Consider the following 18672-nt stretch of genomic DNA (forward strand, 5'->3'; position numbering starts at 1 on the left):
CATGTATTTATTGAAATATAGACCATCTTATAGAGCAAAATGAATTGAAATAAAAGTATGTACTTTGTCTGAGTTGTGGCTTTCATCAGCAGACCATTGAAACACAAGTTGTCAATGCTTTTTTTTGCCACAAAAGAACATGTTGCAGTTATACTGCAATTTCAGCAATCAGATTGTACTGAACTTGGAAAACAAAAAATTGCCTGCTGAAAAGTAGTCAAAAGCATTCGAATTTGTAGAATTATTATAACTTTGCATGTTAAATCACCTATGAAAATATGCCAACCTATATGCCCCATGTTTATATCATGCAGTTAAGGTCGATGCCCTTCTGTTTACAATATTGTAGGCCAAACTAAATTTTTAAAAGATGTGACTTCCTTCGGACTATAGCCACCCATCGAGACACCTGCCCATTAATCTGTAGGTTCTTAAATAGATACCTTGAGACAATGAGGGTAAATACTGATTAGCTTACAGGCCTAATGACCATTATCTCACACAGGCACACAATGACAAAGTGCTTTATAGATGTTATAGATTATTGCAATTAAATAATGTAATATTCATAATGATGTTATTGAAAAATAACTCCAGACATTTTGATAGAATTTCAAAACTATAACACTGACTGCATGTGTGAAGCCTACAGCCTGCAATTCATATACAATGTAAAGCTCAAATGTATCTTACAGCACATTTGTCTTATTGAACAGATTTTGACAAGACATGAAAGCATTTCAATTCTAAGCACAATGACACGTTAACAAATACTCACTTATGCAATCACACAGATACAGACACACAGAGTCAGAGGGCCATTTTTTCCCCACTTATTTCTCAGCAGCAGTGCAGTCAGCTGCGAGTCACATGACTGGCTTGCCTTGTCTCACTGAGCATGCCCAGACCCCTCAGTGTTGTCAGGCAAAATACAGGAGAGCAGTAAGAGCAGAGATCTGCAATAGATAAACACAGGGACCAACACACACCAGCCGGCTCACTTGCAGACACAAACCGCAAGCATCGAGAGACAGCCGCTGTAGAATTGTGGGATTGTTGTTGCTTTCTGATCTTAACGGGCTTATTCTCACCTATCGTTTCAGTGGAAAACGGCCACTGAGAGAGAGAGGCAGGTGTGCCCTTTAAGAGGGGGAGCAGCTGAGGCAAGGACAGCATCCGAGTCTCCATCCTCTCTGGGGGTAAGTGTGGATGGATGTGGTGGGGGTGCAGAGCGTAGGGGGAGGGGAAAATCTGCCTGACTGCATCTGTGTTCGTGCTTAACACTATCAAAGGAGAAGGAGGAATGTGAATGGTAGTGTTGAATACATGTGTGTGGATTTGTGTTAGGGGTGGGTTCAATGTTTTGGTGACTCTATTGGTATGTGAGACGACAGAGGCTAGGAGAATGGCAGCAAACGCGGGGGTGAGTGGGATGTGAATGTAGATGCTAGCAGGGTTGAGGATATGGCAGAGCAGCAGGCATGTAGGGAAAAGGGCAGGAGCTGAGAATGAAAACGGGATTGTGATTTTAAGAAAGGATAGGGAGCCAAATCAGGACACGCTCACAAAAGAAAGAACAAATAAATGTAACCAGGAGCAATTTTGAAGAGCATATAGTGTAGATATGTAAACATCCCTCAGCCAGTGCAGCAAACAAAAGAAAAATGGAGAATTAGTCTCCTTTTGATTATGCAGACCTAAATGTCTCCTGTTTTCTTAGACATTATGTCCTGTAGTGTTAAGCTATGTTACCATCCAGGCTTTGCTTGCACACTTCTTAATGTATTCCTTCCTCCGTCATGTTCTGTCGTGCTCTAGAAAATGTTAACTGTAAATTTTATTATGATGCTGCAGTGTGATGCTCATCATCTGGATTTGCAGGTGGTAAGGATGCCAGACTCATTATCTATATACAGTGCTTTACACAAAGTGATTCAGTGTATATTTTGCAAGTCAGTAATGCTGTTTACCATTTCTGTCTGTCTTCTCATATTGTCACAACTTGTCTCTGAGTCTGAACTGAGTCTTCTTTAAATTATTTTAACAGTTGTTACTATTCTTTAAGAGGCAAGCATTAATTTCAATGTATACACTATATATTGATGATTTAGCTAATAGCATGTAGCCAAAAAAAATGCTCTTCTTAGGCTGATGCAGAAAATTGTGTGACATATCTGAATTTTTTTCATATTCATATAGCAGACGTATCATAACAATATAAAACAGTCAAACAATATGCTGCAATCAGTAGCTGTTCGGTTTGCCTTGTTCTTCAAAGGTGTTTAACCTTCAGGGCTTTGATATTAATAGATTAAGTTCCTGGTAAAAAAAAATCTAAAGAAAGAACTTGAGTCATGCTGGATACTGAAAATACAGCCCATATCTCCCACACATTCTCTCTACGGTGATTAATGCCACTCTGAAAGGAGGCAGAGATGGCTGTTGCTAGGATACATAGCAAAGTGAAGTGCAGATGATTTAAAGAAAAAAAGGAGGAGGGCACTATTGACAGAGCATGGCATCACTAACAACAGCCTTTTGTTTCATGCTGTCTTTCTCTGTTGAATATTAGATTACCATTTTTTCCGAGGTTGTGTCATTCTGAGGAGTGAGAGAAAGGTGGGCGGTCAGTCAAAATTCATTGGTAATCTTTTCTCACTCCTTTCAGCTGGAGAAAGGCTGCAATGGTTGGCAGTAATCAAAGGCACAAACCTGTCTGAGAGAGCCCTATGAACAGCAGACCCAATGGTAAGAAAGCTGGGATCCTATTGGGATAATTACTGGATCTGAATAAAATGTGTTTGCTTTACTTAAGATTTATTAAGATTATGAAAAAAAATATAAATAATTTTGCATGGTGTATACAGAACTGTGACATCACATAGGCACTTAAATATTATAATAGCTTCATCTGTGTGACAAAAAGTGCAAATATTCATCCAAACCTCAAGATTTGCTGGAAATAACAAGATATGTCTATTTTCATACTCTAAAAATCACCGTTTTCACTGTCAGTTTGGTCTTCTTTTGAGGGCACATTTCAGTGAATATTCTGTCTTTTAGAAATAAACCATGCCTGCTCTTCTCTCCCTTTGAAAGGCTAAATAAAGCAGTGTTTTGAAGCCCTTGGACAGGCTAAACAGGGAGATGGGTGATGAAAGGATGTTAGAAAGAGGTTGCTTTTTCTTTCTGCTCTGCTATAATGGTCTTTTCACAATGTGTGGGCCCACAGGACATCAAAGGCCAGTGCTGGACAGACGAAGAGTCGGATGGGGAGAATGAATCCGAACAGTTCCTTTATGGCATTCAGGTAGAGCAGGCACTGTTACCTTACTGTTGAATCTGGTGTTATGTTAAAGATATTGACATTATGTTAACAGTACGGGTGCTAGTCTGTATTTCTATCAGCTGAGACATGTTTAATTTAAAATTATGCCATATTATATCAAAGAAAATTACGGTACCCTCAAAGAAGTTCTTTAAAACTCGTAATTTCCTTTTCTCAACAATATCAACACACAACACAGGGTACAGCTTCTGGACATGTAGTGTTTTCTCTCAAACAATCCCATTATCATTTATGATTTACTACTTTCACCCTATGCGACCAACCAAATTCAGTTCCACAGCCAACAAGCAGTGTATCATCTTATCTCATAAAGTTTATTGCTTCACTTCCACATAAGATCTCAATCTGTTACTTATCCCCTTTACTGTTATCTTCCAAGTCTCTTGATTGAAATGTAAATCCAGTAAAGCTCATTTCATTGAAGTCAGAGAACATGAAAGCAGCGCAGTGAAGATAAGGACAAAAATGTGGGATCTGTATAACACAGTCTGAGCCGAGCAGATGAGAGTCTGACTTCAAGACACCAGACAAATTTATAAAGCTGAAAAATGTCTCTTATGGAAAATATCAAATGTGCTGAGGTACCCAAAGAACATACTTGCTACTAGCTTAAACCCTCAGCTTTTTTAGAACAAAGGCAAACTTTTCCACACAGGCAATGACTCTTCAGGTGTGTGCAATCTGTAACAATATTCTTAAAATAAAAATGTAATCAATCGAAATCATTTCAGTTATCAAACTAGAACACAACAGGTGTGTATAGGGGCTTTGTAGTTTGGGTGTAAGTGGGACAAACCTGTTGGGAACCATGGAGAATTCATTCATTGCTATAACTGTGACCAGTGCTGCTTGTTGCAGGGGAGCTGTGCTGCTGACCTCTACCGCCACCCTCAGCTAGATGCAGACATCGAGGCTGTGAAAGACATCTACACTGACGGTGCTGTCTCTGTCAGGTACAGCACAGATGCGTGCACACACACACCCCCACAAACACACATGTGCAGTAACATTCTTCAAATAGAATGTTTTAATGATTGTTTTAATGAAATAACTTCAAGTGTATCTCTTGTGTCTCTGAGCAGGGAATATGGAACCATTGATGATGTGGACATCGATCTTCATATTAACATCGGTTTCTTAGATGTGAGTCAGCACTCTCCTTTCACTGCAAACACCTCCACCAATTTTGCCCATTGACTATAACGTTGACATTTTGCAAAGTAACACATCATTTATAATGCATTGGGTGTTCATAAGTTATTTATGTAATGAGAAATGGCCCTAATTAGGGCTGCTAACTCTGTATATTTGTGTATCTGTGTGTGTGTGTGTGTCTGACTCAGGAGGAGGTTGCAACAGCATGGAAAGTTATCAGAACAGAGCCCATTATTCTGAGACTGCGCTTTTCTCTTTCTCAGTACCTTGATGGACCTGGTGAGTAAAGATGTCAGTGTGGATGTTGGTTTTCTGAGAGGGACATTAGGTATTTTGTGCCACTCACTGAGCGTGGGAGGTGAGTACAATATGTGCTGTACAAGTAACAGAGTAAAAGAAAGAGCAGTGTGTATGTGTCCACTTTGCAATAACATAACTCGACTTTGGTTTTTCAGAGCCATCAGTCGAAGTGTTCCAGCCTTCAAATAAAGAGGGCTTCAGTCTGGGCCTGCAACTCAAAAAGTAAGAGATATATCATAAATATATTTAGCACCTAATGTATATTACTGTCACCTATTGCTAGGGTCATTTTGCATCAGATTTTGTTGGGACTCTGGTTTCTGTAAAAAGTATGGATTTTCCATAAGCAGCAACATGTTTTTTTTTTTAAATATATTTTTTGGGGGCTTTTTATGCCTCTAATGGACAGGACAGTTGGAGAGAGACAGGGAAGACATGCAGCAAAGGGCCGTCCGGTACGGGACTCGAACCGGGGCCAGCTGCAGCGAGGACTATAGCCTCTGTACATGGGGCGGCTGCTTAACCCACTACGCCACTGACCGCCCCAGCAACATGTTCTTTAGATGGTTCTCAATTTTAGATGTAGACTAAGTTCACTCATATTGTTGTTTAATGTGGCAGGATCCTGAGCACATTCACCTCACAGCAGTGGAAACACCTCAGTAATGAGTTCCTCAAGGCCCAGCAGGAGAAAAGGCACAGCTGGTTCAAAGCTGGAGGAACCATCAAGAAGTTCCGTGCCGGGCTTAGCATCTTCTCCCCTATTCCCAAGTGAGTCTCCTTTTCTCCCCCTTGTAGCTCTCTAAAGGCACCTACACATCCAAGAACTAACACTTCTTGATGTATGTGGCATTTGAGCTGAGGTATATGCAGATATTTCTTAATTTTTTTTTTTTTTTTTTTTTGCCACTCTTTACAACCCCGTAGTAATTGTCTGTTTGATCTGAAAGAATAAATCATAAGTAGTTCCAGTATTGTTTCCACCAAAATCTGTACAATTCAATCTGTGCACAAAAGGCTCTAAAAGGAAATAATCAGGTGTTGATGTAAATAGTTTGTGAAAGCCTGCCTGAAAAAAGGTGAAAACTGCCTCAAAGATAACTGACAGGAGAAAGGATGCTCTGACAAAGCATAGTTCAGACTGACTTAAATTCAAAGTCTGACAAAAGTTCCCATGGGGGTAAAATAGTCTTTTTGGCCTCTGTCTTTCTCTGGGATGCTTTGACAGTTATGGCTGTCCATGGAATTAATCCCAGCCCACTTGATAGTGGTCAGCTTTACTAACTAGATTGTCCTGACATCCTCATGAGTTGACAGGAGTCTCATGGCAGCTGGCCACAGAGATGTAATGGCAGAAGTGAGCATTGGTTCTTGTGCTCAAACTGTTAGTGCCTGTAGCTGCTGTCCAAACTGATTTCAGATGTCTGAGCTAGTATCTGCTGTCAGTGCAGTACGATATGAGGAGAACAGGTATTTCTTTGGATAATGTCGCCAGAAAACAGAATTTTAGTCGATAGAATTTTATTCATAGCTACATCAGAGCCATAGCAAATTTTGTGCTTTAGCCTATAGCCTCCACACTGCTTAATCACTTGGACAATAAAAACAATAGGACTTTCTTTTATCAGCATGGTTAATCTGCAGTTATACACGTCCTATGCTTTGATCTTTGCCAGGTCGCCAAGTTTTCCTCTGATCCAAGACACAGTTTTAAAAGGGAAGCTGAGTGTCCCTGAGCTGAGAGTGACCCGGCTGATGAACCGCTCTATCTCATGTACCATGAAGAACCCCAAAGGAGAGCTATTCAGCTATCCACCAAATAGCCAGGTCAGAGCCAGTCTGGACCAGTCAGCACCCAAATGTCTAATAATTTCAGTCTGAATTGTAATTTATAAACACAATTTAGGTTTCAGACAAAATTCATCTCATCTTCCACTGATTTGTGTGTGATATAAGTCGGGTTGTTTTTGCAGTGTTTATTTCACATCTTGGATCCTTGCAGCTTCACAGTTCTTTTATTCACTCGATTGCAATGTTGCTGTGACACAAAAGCGCATAATGCTGTGTGTGCTGTGTAAAGCTCTTCTCTATTTTGACCCACTTTGATCCACTCTTACCCTTCTCTCAGTCCCCCTTCACCTGCACTCTTCCCACCTGAGTCTCTCCCCCCATCCTTACCAAAACATGGCTGGTGCGCCCTTTCCCATAATGCTTTGTCTTCACTTGACTCATCAGACTGTGGCTGTCCCAGCGGCCAGGGCCCCAGCGCAGATTACCACGAGGCAGCTGATTGAATTGTTTTTCTCATCCCAGGCGGGCGGCCACTGCAAGAACATCCCCACCTTGGAGTATGGCTTCTTAGTGCAGGTTAGATCTCAAGGAGCTTTGAGTCCACTTAGAAAGGCAGTACTCTCTGTCAGTGTTATTGGGCCATGCTTAAGAAGAAAGTCTGTTGAGCTCTTATAGCGCAATAAAAATATGTATGTACTGTAATTGTTTATAAATAGCATATACAAGTGTAGTATAGTTACTGGTGAGTGAATCATAAATGTCTCCCAGGGAGTTGTGAGCAGCAAAACCGTCTGCCTGTTTTGTATTAGCTATTTGTTTAGATGGTTTTCTGTATCTTCTTATTCTTCAAAGCCCCAAACAGATTAAATCTCAGAAATTCCAGAGTAATTATAGTTCTGTGCCAATTCTGCCTAGTCATCTTAGTTCCTGTGTTTGGCAGTGCTAGAGGTGGGCATTATAAATGGGAACTCCATTGTGCTTTTCTCCAAACAGATAATGAAGTACTCAGAGCAGAGGATCCCCACGCTTAACGAGTACTGCGTGGTCTGTGATGAACAGCATGTCTTTCAAAATGGATCCATGTTGAAGGTATCAAAGACACGAAAAAAAAGAAAAATCATTATATTTGTATTTAATGAAATTGCTAAAACTTGGAACTTTATCGATCTGAAAACTTTCTTTTTCTGTAATTTGATCCTGTTAATGGATTTTCCAATTCTGAACTGAGAGTGCCTGAATGAACTTTTCATTGTATGGTTCAAATCAAATCAAATCAAATCAAATTTATTTGTATAGCACATTTCATGTACAAACAATTCAAAGTGCTTTACATAAAAATAAAAGCATTGCAGCAGGGAGTGGAAGAAGCATTAAAAATACATAAAAGAATATAAAGAGAAACAGATAAAATAATTTAAATGAATTTAAAAACAAACAGTCTAGATAAGTTAAAAGATATCGTGCAGATTTCATGCATAGACACATGAGAAACTTAACGGCTCTGGTTTGATCCTGCTTTGCCTGTGTCTTTTTACGCAGCCCGCTGTGTGCACCAGGGAGCTGTGCGTCTTCTCTTTTTACACTCTGGGTGTGATGTCAGGAGCTGCAGAGGAAGTGGCAACTGGAGCTGAGGTGAAGACCCAATAGAAAAAGTAGTAGATAAGATAAGACTGATTATTATTTTTTTTCCTTTGAACATTCTTAGCGAGAAATATGAGCTCCTTATTGGTTTATTTTTTTAATGTTATTCAAACCGAGGCTAATTATATTTTATTAGTATTACAAATTAGTAAATAACAGCTTCAGTTAAAGAAACCAAATGTAAAATTGAAATCCTCCTCCTCCCAGGTGGTGGACCTACTTGTTGCTATGTGTCGAGCAGCTCTCGAGTCTCCCCGTAAGAGCATCATCTTTGAGCCCTACCCATCAGTCGTTGATCCCAATGACCCCAAGACTCTTGCCTTCAACCCAAAGGTCAGCATCCTCACTGCTGTAGTTGGGATTACAAACTGAATCTATTCTCAAATTTCATCCCAAACTGACGATTAACTTGTAAAACACACTGTCTGTTCTTTTATGAGAAACAAAAAACATCTTAATGAAATTATATTATGTTGTTATGCATGCATATTCAACTAAACCATTGCAAACCTTTACATCTTTTATGTTGTTCCCTTTCTTGTTGGATACGATGGATGTTTGGCTCAACTGATGAACACAGAAGAAGAATTATGAAAGACTGCAGAAAGCATTGGATAGTGTAATGTCGATCCGTGAAATGACCCAGGTACAAATAGGAGGTGGGAGGGGGTGAGCATATGTGCAAAGCAGGCTGACCACATAGTTTTGTATTTTCATTGACTGGGTTTGTTTATCAAAATTGCATTTTATCTGTGATGCCCTTACACATTCTCTTTGTTTATCCATTGTTGCTGGCCTGCATCTATACTGTTGTGATACTGATATCAGTGCTGTTTTATATTATTCACAACACAAGTCTGATTCTCAACACTTATTTGATTTTATTATTTGAGAGGAAAAATCTGAGAACAGCACATGGTTGTATGTGTTATTTTTTTGCAGGGTTCATATCTGGAGATTAAGAAACAGATGGACAAACTGGACCCTTTGGCTCATCCCCTGCTACAATGGTGCGTGAATAAAATCTAGTCCAAAAATGTATTTATCCTTTGTATCAAAAACACCATTTTACATAATACTATTTATCAGTAGAGAGCTTGTTGAAGCTACCACACTAAGTAAATGCTGATGGACAGCACATTAATTGTATGACATAGTACTCTTTTTCATGGACTGGTCAGAGTGAGATTAGAAGTATAAATTATTCACTCAAAACTAAGTTCTGTTCCATTGCTTTGGTTTCAGGGTTCTGATGTTGTACATACTGGATCACTACCGTTGCTTACAGTAAAAATAGGAGATTATTGATCAATGCTCTGCTTTTCTAAAAATGTCTGTTGTGAAAAAGGCCCAATGTGGTTCAATTGACATTGATGGCACAGATTCAAATAGCTGAAATTATGGTAAAATTCATGTTATTATTAATATTTATATCTCTTTTCTGTGTCTCTGCAGGATCATTTCCAGTAACAGGTCTCATATCGTCAAGCTGCCTCTTAGTAGGGTAGGAAACCAGGACAGCGTCCCCTCAAGTCTGCTTAAACAAATTAGGTTTAATGCTCCTTCTGTTTCTAACTCTCCATCTCTCCCTTTCTCTGATCACATCGTGATAGCAACTGAAATTCATGCACACCTCCCACCAGTTCCTGCTGCTCAGCAGCCCCCCAGCCAAGGAAGCTCGATTTCGCACTGCCAAGAAGCTCTACGGCAGCACCTTCGCCTTCCAGTAAGTTACACTTCCTATTACCTGTCATGGTTTTCATACATTCTAAAACTGCAAGTTTTCATCGATTGACTTCAGAAACTTTCATCTCACCAAGCTTTGGAGATAAAGTCACCTTGGCCATTCTAAAATTTTGATTTTTTTCGTCATTATGTTGGTTTATTTATGGCTTTGGGGAAATTTCATACAATCAATATTTAACATTATAGCACTTCTATGTTTTTTTGTTATACCTGGTGATGATTTTGTAGATGAAGAGGCCAGTCAAGCAGATTTTAATGGAACTATCACAAACAAGAACACAAAGCTGGGGCCATTCTGTTGGACACAGAAAGCACCTTTCTTGGCCAGCACATGGAGCCAGCAATAATCGTGATATAGACATTTATACTGTAGCAGATGGGGCTCTGCTGAATATTTTAGATCCACATGACTCATCTGGGCACTAGGAGGGTGACTAATGCACATGCAGTGCTAACAATCTTGCTTTATGCTGGCTTGAAACTGAATAATTCTTAACAAAACATGACAAATGTTTAATCTAGTCTGACTGCCATATTGATAATGTTATAAAAAGAAATATACCAAAACAATAGAAAATGGAAGGAAACTTTTCCGTGTGTGTCTACTTAAAAGTGCAAAGAAAAGGACTTAATGCTCCTTCAAAAACCTGTTAAGAATATCAACAGTGCTGACACAATTGTGACAATTGAGTTTTTTTTTTAAGACAGTCTAACATCTTCACTGGGAGATGTAGTCAGCTATCATGGCTTGTCATCTGTATTTTTCAATATTTCGTTTCCAAAACATAATTGCCATAAACTTGGAGAACTGCAATTATGTTCCTAAATGTTCCTACACAAGTGGTATAAATAGATGGCTGCAGTAGTTGTAATTTTTGTTCCCTCCTAATGAATTGCAGTTGCAGATGTTCCTACAAAGTCAAAAGATATAAAGCTACAATAAGCATTTTCTCAGGATCATTCACATATAAGTAATAATCCATGCAATTGTCAAACACAAACAACTATTTGTTCTTCCATATTGCTTCTCTCTAGTGCCAGTTGATATGGAAAAGTAAAAATGTGATTTAGTTACTCAGTAACTGAAAAGTGACATAAGCAACTTTAAAACTGTTTAAGATGTTATCTCCAAGACTTTAGTTTCCCATCATGTTTTTTTTTTTTTTTTTACCAAGATCTTGCTGAAAAAGGGGAAAATGTTACTTTATTAAATGCAGCATGAGTCAAGCCACTACAGACCAGAGCATGGACACAAAAATCCAGGCTGTTTTCAGTCACACAGCACTCTATCTTATCTTTTCTGTCTTATCTCTCCCTCCATCTGCTCTAGTGGTTCCCATATAGAGAACTGGCACTCTGTTCTGAGAAACGGACTAGTCAATGCCTCTTATACCAAACTGCAGGTACGTAACACTGGCAGTTGGCTGGAATTTTTGACAGATCTTTCCTTGGACAGTAAACCTGCTCGCAGACAAAGCAGGTTTACTGTCAGGCTGATTTATTTTTGCAGTCGATGGATGCCAGCTTTCCTTTTGTCTGCTTTGCTATTGGTATTTTAGCAAGCAGGGCACATTGGGATATTTTCTTGGCCAATATTGGCCAATTTCTGCCTTGTATACCGACAGCAGTAGGTAGCATGTCCCTCCCTGTTGTATCACGTAGGAAGTGGACCGTGGTGTCAGATGGGATGTCAGAGGGCTGCCTGTGTGCCCTGGTTAGGGTAACCACATAAAGCACAGAGTAGGTTAGTTCTGAAGGTGAAGGATGCAAAGGATGAGCTCTGTAGTACTGCCTTCCTTTGGGTGAGTAGGGGTTTCTATTGAAGGTTAGTTACATCCATTTTCTTTTCAAACCTGAAACAAATAGTAGCCACAGAGTTTATTAAAGAAAATTACAATGATTAAAGACTGAGTAAAGCAGAATTAAACAATGCATTCTGACTCTTTCACATCCCAGAACGTTGTTATAGTATCCATTCAGCCAAACACGAATGATTAAAGCTATTCCCAAATAGAGTAAATTTCAAAATCACAAGTGAAAAATGAGTGTTCTCTGCTCTGACGACACTGCTTTGCTTGGGGCGTGTCCACCCCTGACAGACGGATCTCAGATCGGCTCAAATGAAAAGCACTGACAGGACACAGGAGTTACTTTTAATCAAACTAAACTGCTTTTATGTGAAACCACAAATGCACAGTTATTAGACATTAAATAGTTTGGTTTGCTGTCACTGTTGAAAGTTATTAGAACTTCCAGGAGAAAAAATGATGTAGATGTTGGGGGTGAACCTCAACTCTTCATCCCTGTAGATCTCTTAACAATCAATTGACTGAAGTGTACACTAGCTGTAATAAATCCTCCAGATTTGGCCCTCTAACTTAGTATGCAACCCTCATACAGTTGAAATTATTCCATGGTGTATTTCATTCTAGTAAGTTGTGCACATACAGTCTGTAACAGCTGAGGTGTGAAATCATTAAAATGGCCTAAGGAGAAAATTGATTCTTTGAGCTTGTGCTGAGCCACTCAACCATCTGCAATGCTGAATTTCAAATTCACTCTTCACAAAATGAATCCAGTTCTTCCTCATCTTCTTGTTTCTCTGCAATTTTGGTAAGCAGGCCAAGTCTTATAATTTTGGCATCCAGGGAAGAAGGGTTTTCATGGTGAAGACAGAAAAGTTATTTAGCGAGTTGTCACATACTGTACATTGACAGCTGGTATGGTTGACTAGTTTGAGGCTAACAAATTGTAGTAGGTGTGTTTGTAACATCACAGTTTTAGAGGCAGGGACAGCTTCTGTTTACCGTCAATACTCACTGCATCATGAAACGCTGATTTCAGACCTGCCCTAAAAATCCTAAGCAGGAAATCAAGGAAAAACTGTTAAAGGATTTAAAACCAAAATTCAATCTTTTAAACTTGTTTTAAGCAACTGTTGCTCTTTGAATTTGCTTTACTCAGACTTTAAGATCATAAAATTAATTTCTGCATCCATCTATAACCAAATATTATTATGCAAAGATTATAACCCAGCACCAGAAAGAGCAGAAAATTGTCTCATTTGCACAGTATGGCCAATAATGCTTGAAGATTCACTGGCATGTTCTGCTTATGCGCAATTAAATCTGAAATCATAAGACTCTTTGAATATTTCAGCTGTGATCACTCCATCTTGCTGATGTGTATCATTTATTCCTTTCTTGTTCACCAACTTTTTGAACCTTCCATATTTGATCTTTTCCTGGTGCTCGTCTGCCCCCCCCTCTCCTTTCCATTTCACCTTGAGCATTGACACACTTCCTCCTTTACTGTGTTTCTCAAGAAAAGAGGGACTGAGTCTGTCTCCATCTTTAGCCATCACAAGACCTCTTGTCTATTGTTCCTTTTCATTTCTTCCAGATGTGCCACATCTGGAATTTTTGTCTTCTCCATGTACTTCCAAGCTATAAGGCTGCTTCTTGTTCGTCCTCTTCATCTGCTCTTTGATGTTTCTCTTCTAAATTTTCCGTTTTAAATTTGTGGTTGTTCTTTTTGCTCATCACCAACATTCTTGTGTGAAGGACGATCGTCATCAACCATCCTCAGACTTTACTATTTTTACATTCATGGCAGCATACATTTCATATTTCCTTTAATTTGTCATATTGCTTGAATACCTTAACACTCTGGGTAAGAATTTCACACACAACATTCGGTAGTGTCACGTGATCTCCACTGTAATTCAGAAGGTGTCATGTTTAGTCATCTTTATGAGGTATGATTGGAGAACCTAAAGAAAAATGTATCTATTCATCCTTTCTTTGGCTCTTGGCTATTGTTCATCATTTGGATTTTCTCTTTGACGTGTGTGTGTATTCAATGCGCTTGTTTGATAGGGTTTGCTAGGTAAATTGTCACAGAGAACTCTTACTTATAGACTTTCCTTTGATTTGACTACAGAAAGTTAGGCATGAATTGCACTGTATCTGTGAGTACAGCCGTACTGTTTTTGTAAATGTAAGGTTGTCCTGTGCAACTGCTTAGTTACCCTTCCTTCCCTCCTGCTCTTTTCAAACCCAAGCTGCATGGGGCAGCGTATGGAAAGGGCATCTATCTGAGCCCCATCTCCAGCATATCTTTTGGATACTCAGGTAGGAACGGCTAATTCCTTGCCACTCAGACCCCACCGGCCTCCTCTTGCTTTTTCAACCATTTTAATTGAATTGATTGGTAACATGGCCTGATCACCATCTTGAAACACGCCATTGACACATATGGGAGCTTTCCATGTGTTATCCTGTTGTTTTGTACCATGTATGCTCATTTTGGGTGCGAGGTCTTGGTCCTGTGAGCTTGTCTATCCCCTGCCATACCATACTTTTTATTGTGGCTATATAAAATAGGGTTGTTACTGGATTTGTGTCTTTCGCTTTGGTGGCTTTTTTTTTTTTTTTTTTTTTTTTTGAGGTGTATTCTCTAAATATTCATCACCTTACATCTTGTAGTGTTTCCACAGAAACATTCATGTCGAGTCATACAGTGGTGGTCTGATTTGGTGGTGGGTGTGGGGACATCATTTTAGCAGGTTGTTTTGCACCATTAACATGTCCCAAGGCAGGTTTTTGACAGCATAAGTGACTTGAGGTAAAGTTGCTCTGACTGAGGCTTATTTTCTGGCCGTGTGTTTCTTCTTGCAGGGATGGGGAAAGGACAGCACCGTATGCCCACCAAAGATGAGCTGGTGCAGCGTTACAACCGAATGAACACCATACCGCAGGTGAGGGACACATACATCCTTCTTTTATATTGAAATTATTAAATAAAAGATACACAATAGCTTTTTAACAAATATTAGGGCACGATAATCTTTTTTTTTCTTTTTTAATTTCACACATAAAAGCCGTGCAAATAAAGGGGAAGAGACATGTAACGATTTGAAACCTTAAGATAAATTTATGCTGGTTTTTAGAGGATTGTTGCATCTAAGGTCAAATATATTTTCGAATATTTTGCAACTCCAAACAGTTCACTACAGCCAGCCTTGATTTGATGCTTGCATGTTGTGCAATGTAATGTCTATAATTATCATAGTGACATTGTCCTCTTGATACCTTTTGGTTTTTACTGCAACCAATAACTCACCTCCTTGTTTTTTACAATAGAGCCGACCAATACAATCAAGGTTTCTTCAGAGTCGAAACTTGAACTGCATTGCTCTTTGTGAAGGTAATATCTGTGCACAAGGTACACTCGTTAGTGAATATGCACCATTCACCTATTTGAATTACAATGACGACAAAAAACTCATAGAAAGTCCAACATTTATCATAGATAATAAAGAATTTTTAGTCAGCGCAGTCTTTTTTTTAGTCAAATTTCAAAACCATTGTCTTCAAAAAGATTTTTAAAAAAGGAACAAAATTAGATTAAAATGACTTTGTTTTGATCTGCAATTATCTCTAAAAAAGTCAAATCAGTTATCATCAAATGATCAGTCATCCCTATTGTGGAAAATGAAATAAATAATTAAAGGCGTTTCACTTTGGGTTATGATTGAATTTATTCCCTTAAGCTGCAGGACATCTCCTGTTGTATTATTGACCTCCAAAAAAACCCCAAAACATTACAACAATGTGCAATAATAAAAAAAAATGCAAAAGGAAAGTACATTAGTACAAACAACAAACTATGTTTCTTTTAACCAGTTATAACATCTAAGGATCTGCAGAAACACGGTAACATATGGGTGTGTCCTGTGTCCGATCACGTCTGTACTCGCTTCTTTTTTGTGTAAGTATTCCCATGGCTTTCACCTTCTTTAGAATATCCATAAAGCAACTGCATAATCAACCTAATTTAACATGTCCTTCATCCCTCACTCTGCTGAAAGATGCTACCATTCCACTAAATTGCATTTTTCCCTTTAGCATGTCCGAAATTTTGAGAGTCATGTAGTTCGAATTCAAGATTTGATGATTTGCCCGCAATTAACAGCTAAATATCATTGAACGCTGACCTCGTGGTTTCTGTTGTTTATTTGAGTTTTTCAGCATTAACAAAAAAAACAAAAAAAAAACAGAATCTGATATTTCTTAAATAGACCTTACGTCTCTTGCTTAATTTGCTTAACAGACATTAGCAACAAGCAGAAGCACAGTTGTCAATGGAAAGGCTTATCTTTATTATCAATATTATGTCTCTGGGTCCAAATATCACTGAATTATATTATAGCAGCCTACAAGAGAGTAAAGGGAAATGAATAAGACAATATAATATGGAACTTAAGTGGTTTAACAGAATTATAACATTTTCTGTACTCTTACAGATATGAAGATGGCCAAGTAGGAGATGCCAACATCAACACCCAAGAGCCTAAAGTGCAAAAGGAGATAATGCGTGTGATTGGGACCCAGATCTATTCCAGCTAATGAATTCATTCAGCTCTCAGCTGGAAACACACAGGCAGGCAGACAGTCGAAGCAAATATTTGGGTGAGCTGTCCTCAGGCCTGGTACTGAAGATTGAAGGAGCTCATGAGCACATCACTTCCTATACGATTTTGTTCAGGCCTTCTTATGCTTCTTTTTTCTTTCTGCTGTGTTCCTCTTCTCTGAATTGTTCTACGTTACACGTGCACTTGATTTAACCTGGCTAAATTTGCTCTTCTCAGTTTCTAGCATTCACAGCGTTTACAGACCAAGGAGAGAAATAGGAAGCAGTCACTGGAACTGTTATCCACACTCATACACACTTTTTGGGGTTTTTCTAGACTCTTCCCTTTTTGATCTCCTTTATCTGCTTTTTCATTTTTCTTTGTAAAAATATAGTAAAGCTAATAATCATTCCAAATGATAATGGATCTCCTGGTGGCGAATAAGCAATGGAGTTACATGCACATAGAAATGTGTTATCTTGTTTTGTTTGCAAATTCATTATGTCTCATAAGTTCATTCAATATTCTTTTGACTAATGACAAGAATTAATGTCTGTGACTTGCTTTCCGAAGGGGTTAGCATTACTCTGTGTGGTTTTGTTCCTTTCCACTGATGCTCCCAATGTAAAAAAAATGTCTGGCTAAAACTCAACATATTTACACAAAAAACACTTTGTTTTTGAGAATTTTTTTTTTTAAAACTTGAGCCATTACGATTGCAACTTTGATTGATAGTGCAACTTTAACGTCTTTTAAAATTTACTTTGCCCCCCGCCCTTATCTAATGTAACAGAAGTTTAACATTGCAAGTTTGAAGACAAATGTTGACAAGTTCTTTAAAGATTCATCTAGTGAAAATTTTCCTTTAATGTTTTAAGAAATGATGGCCTATAATGTAGAAGGGCTGGCATTACAGTACTACTGATGTCATGGACAATTAACACCCAGCCTTCACCTTACACTTATGATAAAAAAAAGATGTCATTGTTTGTTGTGTTCATCAACTCCCGCTCTGTCTAAGTTTTGGCTTTGCACTTTGGACGTTATGGATGGATATGTTAGGCTGAAACGTGTCAAACTGTAGTTGCCAGCTTCACAAACAGCAATATAAATATATACAGATATAATGTTACATATAACTCTCCTCTTGCTCATCAAAAAGAAAAAAGAAAAAATATAAAGAGACTGGATCTGTGATGATGTTACAACCATAATCTGTTTTGTCCCATCATTTTTAAAGTAGTTATCACAACTTAAAGATCCTCCGTCAAACTACTTTTTAAATGAATTTCGTTGCGCATGAACTGCACAGACCTGTGGATTCACAAACAATATCCCCATGTTCAGGAAATTTTGGACAATTTTCACAAACTATTTACAGGCAGAATTCAGTCCAGGTGGGCTCACATCCCTGTCTCCCCTAACGCAAAGGACTCTATATTACTGAGGTGCATTAATGTGCAACTCTGATTTCATCTTTGAGACTGACACCCTTGTATAGCTAATGAAGTTTATCAGTTAGTCATGTACTGTATGTATGTATGTACATGTGGCTTTGTATTTTCTTGACATTATACTAGACATTGCACTTCTTCAGCGTTTGCCTAAACTGGAGAAACTGACAGTCCTTGGACCTGCAGTCTGTGGGCAGTGGAAGAATTGAGATAAAAACACCCTTATTTATGGAGCCGGAAAAGACTATAGTATCCAACATCTTTACTATCTCTACTAAAATGGGCTTTGAAAGTCTTCTGGAACTGAAACTTTGACTACCAAATGGACAGCAAGACTCTGAAAAGAAGGCAAATTGTAAATAAGTACATTTGGGACCCTGTTGAAATGTATTGCCGAGGAAGAGATGCACATGTGATGCTGACCCAGTGCGCTGCTGGACGCTGCAGGAAACCGATGCCTGATTCTGCCAAAAGGTTTGAGCTGCGAGTCTCTGAGAAGCTGTTCTGTTGCAGTCTGTCAATAGTGAGTGATATTTTCAGAGATGATGTTGATGACAATGATGGTGATTACGATGCCAATGTCTGGTGGCAATGCAGGAGAAAAAGAATAAAGCCTGATTTTGCACAGTTTTACAAACAGTCTTCTTTTCTTTGACATCTCTGTGTGGAAATGTTGGACCATGAACCACAATCATGTCTATTGCTGCTGAGCTTTAGTCCTTGCATTTTCAACAGAAGGGGGCACTATTACTCCATCACCTTTAGAATGGACCGTCTGAGACATCGGTGTACTTTAAGCCTCGTTTAAAGATCAGACTTTT

The 18672-nt window shown here is 38.7% G+C and overlaps 1 protein-coding gene across 11 annotated transcripts; it reads left to right on the plus strand.

The window, feature by feature from the left end:
* Positions 1-905: 905 nt before the first annotated feature.
* LOC142379357 (protein mono-ADP-ribosyltransferase PARP6) lies at positions 906-18472 on the plus strand. Of its 11 annotated transcripts, XM_075464520.1 has the most exons (24): positions 906-1199; positions 1855-1884; positions 2669-2748; positions 3233-3310; positions 4193-4302; positions 4432-4492; positions 4693-4783; positions 4960-5026; positions 5426-5575; positions 6481-6631; positions 7040-7171; positions 7589-7684; positions 8135-8227; positions 8444-8569; positions 8817-8882; positions 9179-9246; positions 9692-9740; positions 9850-9962; positions 11313-11385; positions 14046-14115; positions 14662-14741; positions 15127-15190; positions 15670-15754; positions 16290-18472. In XM_075464520.1, the coding sequence occupies exons 3-24, from the start codon at positions 2746-2748 to the stop codon at positions 16390-16392; spliced, it is 1929 nt and encodes a 642-aa protein (XP_075320635.1). In that variant the 5' UTR covers positions 906-1199; positions 1855-1884; positions 2669-2745; the 3' UTR covers positions 16393-18472. The 11 variants fall into 11 exon arrangements, 10 of the variants coding, with proteins under 10 accessions (XP_075320635.1, XP_075320627.1, XP_075320674.1 ...); XM_075464512.1 differs by lacking the exon at positions 1855-1884; XM_075464528.1 differs by lacking the exons at positions 906-1199; positions 1855-1884 and adding an exon at positions 1229-1423.
* The last annotated feature ends 200 nt before the right edge of the window (positions 18473-18672 follow it).

Source organism: Odontesthes bonariensis, chromosome 1 (genome assembly GCF_027942865.1).
Source record: "Odontesthes bonariensis isolate fOdoBon6 chromosome 1, fOdoBon6.hap1, whole genome shotgun sequence".
Lineage (NCBI taxonomy): Eukaryota > Metazoa > Chordata > Actinopteri > Atheriniformes > Atherinopsidae > Odontesthes > Odontesthes bonariensis.

Excerpts from the sequence above, each read along its gene's own strand:
- LOC142379357 (XM_075464504.1), top strand. The coding sequence starts at position 3,203 with ATGGTCTTTTCACAATGTGTGGGCCCACAGGACATCAAAGGCCAGTGC. Across the intron at positions 4,493-4,692 it reads TTAACATCGGTTTCTTAGAT|GAGGAGGTTGCAACAGCATG; the intron begins GTGAGTCAGCAC and ends TGTCTGACTCAG. Across the intron at positions 8,883-9,178 it reads CGATCCGTGAAATGACCCAG|GGTTCATATCTGGAGATTAA; the intron begins GTACAAATAGGA and ends ATTTTTTTGCAG.